The sequence below is a fragment of the Chenopodium quinoa genome, unplaced genomic scaffold (genome assembly GCF_001683475.1).
Source record: "Chenopodium quinoa cultivar QQ74 unplaced genomic scaffold, ASM168347v1, whole genome shotgun sequence".
Taxonomy (NCBI): domain Eukaryota; kingdom Viridiplantae; phylum Streptophyta; class Magnoliopsida; order Caryophyllales; family Amaranthaceae; genus Chenopodium; species Chenopodium quinoa.
This window is the reverse complement of record NW_018745540.1, coordinates 749,546-763,036: the sequence shown is the minus strand read 5'-3', so window position 1 is coordinate 763,036 and position 13,491 is coordinate 749,546. Positions and strand designations below refer to the sequence as shown.

The window sequence follows — 13,491 nt, the reverse complement described above, 5'->3', positions numbered from 1 at the left end:
TCTTCTTCTAGTTCTAATTTAGAGGAAATCATTGAAATTCAAACCAATTTGTTGAACACTTACATGTCGGCTAGTGATAAGATATTCAATGAAATGATGACTCATAATAAAGTGTTAGAGAGCCAAATTTCCCAACTAGCTAATGCCTTGAAAAAACATGCAAGCCCCATTTCTTTACCTCCTTAAGGTTTAGATCCTAAGAGACCCATGAATGCTATTGTGACAGGAAGTGGAAGGATTCTTAAGGATAATTTACCTAAGAAGAGTTTAGCTAAGGAAAGCTTAAGTAATGTTTTGGTTGATGACGAAGGAGATAGAGAGCCTTTGAGTGAGGTTTTAGTTGAGAAACCATGTGAAAAAGAGAGAGAAAAGGAAGTCGTGAAACCCAAGCTCCCTTACCCCTAAAAATTCATGAGCCACAAATTGGATGAACAATTTGGAAAATTTATTGAGATGCTTAGGCAACTTCTTCTTACCCTCCCATTCACCGATATTATTGACCAAATGCCGAATTATGCTAAGTTCCTAAAAAAAATTTTGAGTGGAAGAAGGATTTGTGATGCGGTGGAAACGATTAAATTAACCGAAAATTGTAGTGCAATCATCATGAACAAGATGCCATCTATGTTGAAAGACCCCGGAAACTTTCTATCCCTTGTGCCATTTATAAGATGTAATTTGATAATGCCTTGTGTGACTTGGGAGCTAGTGTTAGATAGCCTTATGCCATATTTGGTTTATCAAAGACTTGAGTTAGGGGAACTTTTACCTACCAAAATTACCTTCCGATAGATCAATAAAGATTCCAAACGGTAAGGTAGAGGATGTTCCTTTGAGGGTAAGAAAGTTTGTGATCCCGGTTGATTTTGTGGTTCTTGAAATGGATGAAGATGCTAACATTCTCATCATACTTGGTAGACCTTTTCTTGCTACCTCGGGTGCCATGATTGATGTAAAGAGTGCTAAGATTTCAATTAAGGTAGGAGAAGAGGCTATTGAATTTGATTTGAATGAAAGCATGAAATACCCTTCTTCTTCACTTGAGAATTGCATGAGAGTTGAAATTATAGACAACATTGTGAATTTCATGCATGAGCACTTGCTCACATCTAATGATCCTCTTTAGTGTGTTATGTTGAACAAGGAAAAGATAGGTGATCTGGCAAGGAAATGGCATTCTTTGAGACGCTCATTGATGGGAGCATGGAAGAGAATGATGACCATATTTGCATGGGAATTACAAGTCAAGATGCATTGCAAATGGCCTTAACAAAGGAAAGTAAAGGTGTTCCCATGGTAGAGCTCAAACCTCTACCACCACTCCTTAGGTATGAATTCTTAGGTCCTAACTCTACTTTTCCCGTGATTGTTAGCTCCTCCTTGAGTGAGAACCAAGCTCAAGAGTTTTGTGGTGTATTGAGAAGACACGAAGGTGCTTTAGGCTATACCATTGATGACCTCAAGGGTATAAGCCCCGCTTTATGTATGCACCATATTACTCTTGAGGATGGTGCCTCAACGAGCAATGAAGGGAAATGAAAGCTACACCCTCAAATGGGGGAGGTAGTTAAGAAGGAAATCACTAAGCTATTGGATGCGGGAATTATTTTCCCCATCTCTAGCTCTAGGTAGGTTTCCCCGGTTCATGTTGTCCCAAAGAAAGGAGGCATGACCGTTGTAGAGAATGAGAGAGGAAAACTCATCCCTACTAGGACATCACGGGATGGCGTATGTGCATAGACTACCGACATCTAAACACATCCACCAAAAAGGACCATTTCCCCCTTCCCTTTATAGATCAAATGCTAGAGAGGTTAACAAGGCATAAGTATTATTGATAAGCCGTGTTTTGTGCATAATTGTTAGCCTCTTTTTAGTTGTTCTTATTAGTCTAGCTTAGTATTTTAGTTCATTTTGGTTTGATTTGGTTTAGTTTTGATGATTAGATGCTTTTATGGGTAGTTTCGTTGTTTTTGATGTATTTCAGGATTAACGAAGCTAATTTAGAGATTTTATGAAGTCATGAGACTAAGCCGAGGCCCACGGACCTTCACGAAGCTCGTTGGTCAAAGAACGAGCCACTTAGGCCTTTTTGGACTCAAGCACGCCCATGCCCAGCTTAGGCACGTCCGTGCCTGAACCTCAGAAACTGAAGGAAAATTACTCGAAGTGAGACACGTCCGTGCCTCTTAGGAAGATTACGCACTAAACTTTCTCACGTTTTCTTATCTTTTTGGGAGTATAAATACCCCAAACTTTATTATATTTCTCTATCTAGTATTCCTTATTAGACCTAGTTTTCTCTAAGACTTGACATTGCTTTTGTAATTCAAGATTCAATTTCTACTTTTGCAATCTCCATTTATTTCGAGATTTGGTATTTTCTTTTCATCACTTATTTCTTAATTATGTTTTCTTTGATTATTTTTGTTATTGCTTATTTAAATATGTGTGAGTAGTTTTTATATTCCAAGATCTAGGGTAGCCCAATTGTGATTGATGCATGAATTGATTCTTTAAATTCTCTAATAGCAATTGCGATTATTTATGCTAAGTTGATTGTGATTATGCCAATACTATATTAGAGATGATTAGTATTGTTATTATTCCATAGTTTTAATCACAACGAGAGTTGGGTTTTAACGGAATTGAGTAAATCAATTTAGGTTTTGAGATTCATCACGAGAGTAGTTGAATTGATAATTGGGAAGCGAAGTAAAGTGTTTAATGTCTCTAATTTGCATGATTCCATGAGAATAGGCTTGATTGTGGTTAGAGAAGCCATTGATACTCGAGTGAGGTCCTTGGTATTGATTAGGGTTTGCTTTTCCTCATGTTAATTAGATTTGTATGCTAGGGGTAGATAGATAATTGCATCGATCGTAATTGTGGTGATACTTGATCTTTGATGTTTTAGTTTATTGATTTATTATATTCTTTAGATTAGTTTAGTTCTTCATACATTAGTTTCTAGTACTATTCACCTTCGATTTGATACTTGCTTAGTGATTATATGAGTTTAGTTAATTCGGTGAACCTTAGTCTCTTGGGATTCGATCCTTACTTTCCCGTCTACATAATAGGGGTTTAGTTAGGTTATTTTTGTTAAGTATGCGACACGACTATCAAATTTTGGCGCCGTTTCCAGGGACTAACGGTTTCTTTCTGATTAATTGTGATTCGTTTTCCCTAAGCTTTATTCGCTGCTTCGGCTATTGTCTCTTGTGTTTTTGATACTTTTCTTTTAGTTCTTTGTTGCATGCAAACTCGACATTCAGGGTCAGACAATTTAGCACCTTTTGACTCTGAAATTGAAGCGACTATAAGGAGACGAAGAGGTAGAAGAAGAAGGGGAAATCAAAACAATAGAAACATGGAAGACGACATGAAATCTCTTTTGGAGTACGGTATTCCTGATATGACAACCGGCCTCCTCTCTAGCATTGTCAGGCCACATGTCACTGCTCAACACTTTGAATTGAAACTACAGTTCATTTAATTCATCTCCAATGATTCATTTTCAAGCACACCACATGATTTCCCTGTAAGTCATATTGATAGCTTTTTGGAGAAATGTGATACGATGAAAATGAATGGTGTTACAAATTATGCTATTAGACTTCGCCTTTTCCCTTTCTCACTATGAGATAAGGCGAAAGAATGGTTGAGAGATGAAGGAACTGGCTCGTTTGATACATGGGAAAAGCTGGTGAAAGCTTTTCTGGTAAAGTTTTTGGGACAGGAAAAGACTGCAAGGCTAAGAAACGAACTATCTACCTTCCGGCAGTCAGATGATGAGTCCCTTTATGAGGCATGGAGGAGATTTAAGCGATTGCAGAGGCAATGCCCCCACCATGGTATTCATGAATGGATGCTGATTCAAACCTTCTATAATGGTTTAACGCATGAGTTCCAAATCTACATTGATGTTTCTTCGGGGGGTTCTCTCTTGACAAAGAACCCAACTGAGGCAAAGGAGCTGATTGAGAAGATGGTAGCCAATGATAATTATCATCCAGGAGACCGACATAATGTGAAGAAGGGAGGTAAATTAGATGTTGATGCTCTAACTCTTTTGACTAGTTCTGTGCAGGCATTGACAAGCAAGTTTGATAGACTCCAAGCTGGAACATTCACTAGTTTACATGAGACTTGTCAAATGTGTAATGTGCAAGGCCACATTGCACCCAATTGCCCACAAAATTCAAATGACATGTCGATTGAAGAAGCCAATGCATTCTACATTTCCAACCCCAAAAGGCCATATGACCCCCACTCTAACACATATAATGAAGGTTGGAAGAATCACCCAAATTTTTCCTACAAGAATACACAAGCCCAACAAAATCCACCTCCACCACCACCTCGAAACAGCAACTACAATGCACCACCTGGTTTCCAACCAAGGCCACCTCCAGTCCAACAACCTATTCAACCACCTCCTCAAAAGTCCAACCTTGAACTAATGTTGGAAAATTTTATCACCACAACCAACAATTCCATCCAACAACAAAATGGCTCCATACAACAGTTACAAGCCCAGAGTAAGCTCATGGAAAATCAGATAAGCCAACTTGCTCATCAAGTTGGGGCCAATCTTTAAAGACACCGGGCACTTTTCCGGGTCAGACAGAGCAACCACAAAAAGGGCATATAAATGTTGTTACTTTGAGGAGTGAGAAGCAATTGGAAGATCCTCCTACCAAGGAGCCATCAAGGGAGGTCGTTGAAGAAGTAGGTGCAGGTGAGAAGGTGATTGATAGTGCTATGGTCGAGGAAGAACCAAAGGAAGCAACTTCATCACCTGTTGTTCCATGTGTGCCAAAGGTTCCTTTTCCACACCAGGCTAAGCTTGAGAAAAAGTATGGTAAATTTCTTGATATCTTGAAAAAGCTTCATATTAATATTCCATTCTTAGATGCTATATCCGAGATGCCTTCTTATGCTAAATTTTTAAAGGATATGCTTTCTAACAAGAAAAAGCTAGAAGAGAATGCTACAGTTGCTTTGACTGCATAGTGTAGTGCTATTTTGCAGAATACTCTCCCTAAGAAATTAGGAGATCCAGGTAGCTATTCAATTCCAGTGAAAGCTTGGAGATATTGAAATTAACAGGGCACTATGCGATCTTGGTGCAAGTGTGAGTCTTATGACACTCTCCATCTGTAAGAAGCTGCAAATGGGTGAACTCAAACCCACACGCACATCCTTGCAACTTGCAGATAGGTCAGTCAAATTTCCTTTGGGTGTACTTGAGGATGTACCTCTTCGTGTAGGTAAATTCTTTATTCCTTGTGATTTTGTTGTGATGGAAATGGAGGAGGATGCACATGTTCCTATTATTCTTGGTAGGCCTCTCTTAGCTACTACAGGTGCAATCATTGATATGAAGAATGGTAAGATCACCTTTGAGGTTGGTGATGAGAAAATGGGATACTTACTTTTAAATTCTATGGGTACTCCCTCTATGGGGGAGACCGTTTGTCAGGTAGATGTGCTTGATGGTCTGCAGAATGAGCAACTTCCGTTGAGCAAAACGGATGATGCACTTGAAACAGTGCTAGTAGGGAAGGACGATGATGGAGATTGGGAATCAAAGGAGTATATCAGGCTACTTGAAGAAGCAAAAGCTAACCCAATCATTGCTCCAATCAGAGAAGTATTTAGTGCAGTGAGTGTTGGGGAGAGTACTACACCTCCCGAGGTAGAGTTGAAACCTCTTCCATCTAATCTGAAATATGCATATCATGGTCCTAATAATTCATACCTTGTTATTGTTAATGCTGAACTCAAGGACACAAAATTGGAGCAATTCCTCACTGTTTTAAGAAAGTATAAAAGTGTAATTGGGTACACCATTGACGATATTAAGGGTATTAATCCTTCTTTTTGTATGCATAAAATCATTCTTGAGAACGATCATGCTTCCTCTATAGAACCTCAAAGAAGGCTTAATCCAAATATGATGGAGGTAGTGAAAAAAGAGGTTGTTAAATTGCTTGCTGCAGGAATAAGAAGACAGCAAGTTTCAGAAGAACTTGGTCTGTGATTGCCAGCAAGATGCTGAAGAAGAGAAGACAACATGAATTCAGTCTTGGTCTGTGAAGAACCTAAGTTTTTATATACTTTACGAAACTCGAGGAGGCAATTTAGTAATAAACTTATAAAGTCTTTTATTAAGGTTTTTGTTAAGTTTATTGTTATTAGGATTATTATAAATATGTGTTGGTTGATTATACATGAGATCTATTAGAAACGTGATAAAGCTTGGCAAGCTAACTGAAATCGGAAATTTTATAAAAGATAAGTTTTAATTTATGGAAAACATCTTTGAGAAATTTTATCATATAAAATCTAGTTTACAATATTAATCTTTTTCTAAATTATATCCTTGTTCGATTTTCCTAAAGATTTTCATAAAAAGATTCATTTCATATTGGGTTTTAATAAACGGCATTTTTAAGGTTTACCTTTCGGAAAACCCTACTTGGCTTATGATCTTATAAATAGAGTTGATCATTTTCTGAGAAAACTTGTGAGTTTATGTGTGAAAATCTCGAGAGTGCTTAAAAGTAAGTTTGCCAAGTTTAAAGCTTTATCTTATTAGTTTCGGATTTCATGTGTAGCTTTCCAATCTCATATTAGAGTCAAGTGTTTGTATTGTTTTGGGATTTAGGTGAGTGATTTAGTATTGCATACTATTTGTAGGCTTCTAGTAAGAAGTTGAGTTCGAGTGCTCTAAGAGTACTGACTAAACCTAATTCAGGGAATAAAATTGGGTAGAATAAGGTTCTATCGAGTAGCAAGTTCAGTCTGGAACTTGTGAGAAAGGTCTGTGAGTAATAGGTTGTAACTAGGTGTTGCTCTATTATAGTGGATTGATTTGGTTTGAAATCCTTAGGAGGGTCGAGGTTTTATTCCAGTCAGGCCTTGGAAGGTTTCCTCGTAAATATCGTTGTGTGCTTTACAAGTTCCTATTTAGTTTGTTTTAATTTTCGCAAAAATTAGTCACTTAGGAACTCACTACAATTCACCCCCTCTTGTAGTAGTTCATGTCAACTAACAATTGGTATCAGAGCAAGTTCTCACATATAACAAGTAACTTTGTTGAGTAAGTTCTTGAGAGAGATGAATTATCGAGAGAAGCTTGAAGAAGGGTATTCCACCCAACGTCCACCTATGTTCAATGGGTTGTTTACTTCTACTGGAAGAACATGATGAAGTTCTTCATCAAGGCTGAAAATTATCAGGTTTGGCGCGTTATTGAATCTGACGATTTTGAGGTAACCAAAACTAATGAGAAGAATGAGGTAGTCCCTAAACCTTTATCTGATTTTAATTAGGAAGATTTTCATAATTTTGAATTGAATGCATTAGCTATTAAATTGTTGCACTGTGGACTTAGACCCCATGAACATAATAGAATCATGGGATGCAAGTTTGCCAAGAAAATATGGGATTTACTTGAAGTTAACCATGAAGGTACAAACGAAGTGAAACACTCTAAAATTGATTTATTGATGTCTAAATGTGAAAGATTTGAAATGCTACCTAAGGAAACCATTAAAGAAATGTTTACTAGATATAATGATATAATCAATAAGTTAGGTTCCCTTGGCATACATATTCCTATAGATGAACAGGCTAGAAAGGTGTTGAAGAGCAGCCTTCCTCAAGATGAACTTTGGAGATCCAAGGTGACTGCATTGCAAGAAACCAAGGACTTCACCAAGTTCAACATGGAACAGCTAGCTGGATCTTTGATGACTCATGAACTTCATTCAGGAACTAATGCTGAAAGTTTTAAAAACAAAATCTTAGCCTTAAAAGCTCAAGATACTGATGATTTAGAAGTTGATGAAGTCGAGATGGCCATGCTGGTAAGAAGATTCAAGAATATGCTTGGAAATAGGAAGTTTGATAGGAATAGAAAATTCTCAAGTTCCAAAGAGACAGCTTGATTCAAGTGTGGCTCAAAAGAACACTTTATTAGAGACTATCCTCTTAAAAAAATGATAGAGCAAGATTCAAAGGCTAGGATCAAGGAAAGGAAAATAAGACTTACAAGCCATCTTTCTCTAAGACGGATGTAAGGAAAGCAATGATAGCTGGCTAGGGTGACTCAGAATCTGAAGAAGAAGAAGAAGAGCAGCCTTTAGAAGAAACTGCGCACATATGTTTGATGGCCAAAACTGATGAGAAGGCCAAGCTGAAGGAACTAGAGGCTGAGTTATAGTATGATTATAATATAAAATAAAAAATAAAAAAAAAAAAAAATTCTCTAAAGAAAACTTGATTTACACTGTAATGGATATTCATGGTGAATTAATTAATTTTCATGTTGCTAAGGCACAAAGTGATAAAGCTCATAAAACTCATAAAGAGAACACTGAATGGGTAGATAACATGAGATTTGATATTCAACATAGATTTAATTTGTTTGATGATAATTTACAATTAAAGGAGAATGTTAAAAGATTAAAACATGATAACATACTGTTGAATTTGGAACTGTCCTTATTAAAACTAAACGGTGCCACTCCTTACTCTGAAGTTCCTCTACTAGATAAATATCCAAATTTTGGAAAATTAAAATCAGATTTGGAAGAACTAAACCTGGATAAGGCTAGACTTGAGGCGGAACTTAAAAAACTTAATTAGGAAACGCAAACAAACCGTTGACTATACCATTCCTGACTGGATAGCTAATGCTTAAACTAAAAGAACTGATGGTCTAGGGGATATAAGAAGAAGTTCCAGAAAGAAAAGAAGTATGTTGACCTACTTAGTAGCATAATATGCTATTCTGTGGCAAGACTGGATATAAACAAAACAAATGTCCTAAGAAAGATAAAAGTACTCTTAAGAATGAAAATCAGGTCAAGCAAATATGGATTAAGAAATCTGAGTCTACATCTGTAACACAGGAACCCAAGGAGACCTGGGTTCCTGACACTAACAATTAATTTTCTTGCAGGTTCCAGTGAGAGGGAACAACACGTGGTACCTCTACAGCGATTGTTCTAAGCACATGACTGGAGATAAAACTAGATTTCTCTCACTAGACGCGTATTATGGTGGGACTGTGACTTTCGGTGATAACAAGAAAGGTGAAATTGTTACTATTAGCAAAGTAGGAAGGTCAAGTTCCCATGCTATAGATAATGTATTTTTGGTCGACGGTCTGAAGCACAACTTATTAAGTATTTCACAATTTTGTGACAAAGGTAACTCTGTTAGCTTTACTTCTAATTTATGCAATATCATTAACAATGACACTGGGAACATAATTTTGGAAGGAATTCATAAAGGGAACACTTATATAGTGGATCTCAACGAAGTTCCAAGTAGTAGTTTTGACATGTCTTAGTGTCATTGAAGATGATCCACTTTTGTGGCACAAAAGATTTGGACATGCAAGTTTTTCTTTATTAGATAAACTTAGGACTAAGGAACTTATGGAAGGACTTACATTCATCAAGTTCCTAAAGGATAAAGTTTGTGATGCATGTGTAATGGGGAAAACAGACTTGTACTTCCTTTAAGTCTAAAAACATCGTGAACACCAAGAGACCTTTGGAACTCATACATATGGATCTCTGTGGTCCTATGAGAATTCAAAGTAGAAGTGGAAAAAGGTATGTTATGGTTATTGTTGAAGATTTCTCTAGGTTTGCTTGGGTGTTCTTTCTTGTAAGTAAAGATGAAACTTTTGACGAGTTTGTTGCATTTGTGAAGAAAGAACAAAGAAGAACAGGTCACCAACTCATTCATCAAAGATCTGACCATGGAACAGAATTTGAAAACTCTAAGTTTGATGAATTCTGCAAAGAACAAGGGATGGACCACAACTTCTCTACACCTAGGACTCCACAACAAAATGAACTGGTTGAACGCAAGAACAGAAGCCTTGATGATATGGCCACAACAATGTTGATTGCCAGTGGTTTGCCTAGGAACTTCTAGGCAGAAGCAGTCAATACAACATGTTTTATACTGAACAGAGTTACAGTTCGAGCCATCACCAACAAAACACCATATGAACTCATAAAGGGAGAAAACCTAATATTTGTTACTTTAGATCTTTTGGTTACAAGTGTTTTGTACACAATAATGGAAAGAGAAACTTGGGAAAGTTTGATGAACATAGTGATGAGGCAGTATTCTTAGGATATGCCTCAAATAGTAAAGCTTATAGAGTTTATAATAAAAGAACAATGTGTGTGGAAAAATCAGTACATGTAATTTTTTATGAAACTGGCAAGCTAATTGATGTACAGGATGGTGATGATGATTTTGAAATTAGATTAATACGAAAGTATGATCCAGATGAAGAATCAACATCAAAGCAAAAGCAGCACCATGAAATAGAAGGTGAAACGAATCTAGAAGAACCTGAGAATACCACTCATCAACATGAGTAAGAAACAAATGAAGCACAAGGAACTTCACAAGAGGTTCAAGAAGAAGTCATAGAAGAAGTTCCAGCAGGAGTTCCAAAGAACAACGTAGCTCAAGAAAGGCTATTCCCTATAAGAAACTTCCAACCTAAACCTTGAAAACATCAAAGCTCACATCCATTGAATGTGATAATCAGTGATATGACCAAAGGAACCTAGACACATTCACGATTTAGGAGCTTTTGTGCATTCTATGCATTCCTATCCTCTATGGAACCTAAGAATCATGTGGAAGCACTAACCGACGCTGACTGGATTAATGCCATGCAAGCTGAATTGAATGAATTTGAAAGAAACAAAGTCTGACATCTGGAACTTAGACCAAGTCATCAAAAGGCAATTGGTCTCAAATAGGTGTATAGAAACAAACTGGATGAACATGGCATAATAGTCAGAAACAAAGCAAGACTGATGGTTCAAGGGTTCAATTAACAAGAAGGAATAGATTATGATGAAACGTTTGCTCCAGTTGCAAGGTTAGAAGCCATTCGTTTACTTATATCTTTTGCTACTTTTATGGGATTTAGGCTGTATTAGATGGACGTCAAGTGTGCATTTTTAAATGGATATCTTGAGGAAGACGTCTATGTGGAACAACCTCCTGGATTTGAAAATCCAAAGTTCCCAAATCATGTCTACAAGCTTGACAAGGCCCTTTACGGACAAAAGCAAGATCTTAGAGCATGGTATGAAAGATTGTCTAAGTTCGTATTGAATAATGACTTAAAACGAGGAAAAATTGATAAAACTTTGTTTTTAACATCAAAGGAACAAAAATTTTAGTTGTACAAATTTATGTTAATAATATATTATTTGGTGCAACTAATGAATCTTTGTGTAAGTATTTTACTGATCTTATGAGTGGCAAGTTTGAAAAAGAGCATGATGGGAGAGTTAAATTTCTTCCTTGGTTTGCAAACCAAAAAAAAATTGAGGAAGAAATAATGATTCATCAACAGAAATACATTAAGGAACTTATAAAGAAATATAAATTGGAAAGTTCCAAAACCAATCGCACTCCTAAGGGTACAGCTACCAGGCTTGATGAAGACCTGATTAGAACTTGCATAGACCAGACTATGTATCAAGGTATGATTAGTTCTCTACTATACTTAACTATTAGTAGAACTGACATATCGTTTAGTGTATGTTTGTGTGCAAGGTTCCTAAAAATTCCAAAGGAGTCACACCTTATTGCTGTGAAAAGAATCCTTCGGTTTTGAAAGGAACCAATGACTTGGGTCTCTTCTATCCAAGAAGTGATCCAAGAAAAAGCACATTAGGTATGGCACAGTTCTTAAGACCATGCTTAGTGTCTTGGGGTTCCAAGAAGCAGCACACTATTGCTTTCTCCACAGCTGAAGTTGAATATGTAGCTATAGTACCTTGTTATTCTTAAATACTGTGGATAAAGCAACAAGTTAAAGACTTTGGTATTATTTTTGAATGTGTTCCTATTTTCTGTGATAATACAAGTGCTATATGTATTTCTAAAGATCTAGTTCAACACTCAAAGGTTAAGCACATCCACATTAGACATCACATCTTGAAGGATAATGTGGAATAGGGCAATATCAAGTTAGAGTTTTGCCAAACTAAAAGTCAAATTATTGTAGATATACTAACTAAGCCCTTGAATAGAGAAAGATTTGAGAAATTAAGACTGGAACTTGGGATGATCAAGCTGAATTGATTGTTTCAGAAGTTCCAAGTTATGGCAAATTGAGAATAATGCAAAACGAGGAAGAAGGACAACTAGCACAAATTTGGTGTGCTAAACATAGCTGAAATGTCATCGTTGGTGAATTACTAAAGGTTAGTTCAAAAATACTTGAATGCGTGTATAATTAATATTGTACAGTGTATATGTGTATATAGCGTGTTCTAGATACATATGGTTTTTGGAAAAATTATCTTTTGGTAAATTAAAAGAATTTGGAAAGAAAAGATAACTTTCTTAAAATTTATCTTGATTAAATGTTTTGGAAAATAAAAATTAGATTGTTCACTTAATGACAGAACAGTAAACCCATTCATATCTCTTGCACCGCTTCATTTAATATAAAAGGCATCCTTCACCCACTTTTTTTACTCCACTCAAATCAAGAAAACCACTCTCAATAAGTAAAAAAAAATTATATATACATACATACATATATATACATATATATACACATATATACACACACACACACACACACATATATATATATATGTGTGTGTGTGTGTGTGTATGTGTGTGTGTGTGTGTGTGTGTGTGTGTGTGTGTATATGTATATATATGTTTGTATATATGTATATATATATATACACACACACACACACACACACACACACATATATATATAAATAAATAAATAAAAATAAAAAACCATTAAAACCTGTAAAACCCTCAAACATGGAGAATGAAACCACCAAAATTTCAAGTGAGAAAAACCCATCACCACAAAATTCCGAACCATAAGAAACATCTCATCTTGCCATGGTTGTTTACGAATCCTAAGTTAAGCTAAAAGAAGTTTTAGAAGCAAACACCCCCACTTCCTCAACAACAAAGAAAAACCCAATTGAAGTTGAAGCGTCATCTTCAACCGATGTCTTCAAGAAATTGACATGCGGAAAAGAGAAAGACAGAGCATAAATATCTTGAAGAGCACATAAAGGAACTAGATGGTTTCGCTGAGGGGGAACTCGAATCTAAGAAAGAAAATGATCTAATTGAGGAGGATGACGATCAGAAAACTCTTGAGAAGAAAGATGGAAGGAATGTGGTTGGTTATAGACTTGATTTAACTTGGTGTCGAAAAGCTAGGTTTTTAGAATTTCTTGTTAAAATTCAGAATTATTTAGGAGATGATATTGTGAAATATTTAGGAGGAAAAAGAGGAGTTAATATCATGAATCATAATAATTTGAGTCCTTTGAACAAGTTGTAGTTTAATTTGGTGAGGAAGACTATTTTACCTAGGACTCAGAAGAAAAATAAAGTGAGTCTGCTAGATATGTCCATAATTTTCTATTTGGTTAAGAA

At 36.2% G+C, this 13,491-nt stretch overlaps 2 protein-coding genes across 2 annotated transcripts; both read left to right on the top strand.

Annotated features, from left to right (window-relative positions):
• The first annotated feature begins 1,170 nt into the window (after positions 1-1,170).
• On the top strand, positions 1,171-5,019 carry LOC110716074. Its single transcript, XM_021894710.1, has 4 exons — positions 1,171-1,432; positions 3,648-3,994; positions 4,094-4,585; positions 4,630-5,019. Exons 1-4 carry the CDS (start codon positions 1,171-1,173, stop codon positions 5,017-5,019), a joined length of 1,491 nt encoding a protein of 496 aa, XP_021750402.1.
• Positions 5,020-10,997: 5,978 nt separating this feature from the next.
• On the top strand, positions 10,998-11,859 carry LOC110716073. The gene is made up of 2 exons (XM_021894709.1): positions 10,998-11,168; positions 11,623-11,859. Exons 1-2 carry the CDS (start codon positions 10,998-11,000, stop codon positions 11,857-11,859), a joined length of 408 nt encoding a protein of 135 aa, XP_021750401.1.
• The last annotated feature ends 1,632 nt before the right edge of the window (positions 11,860-13,491 follow it).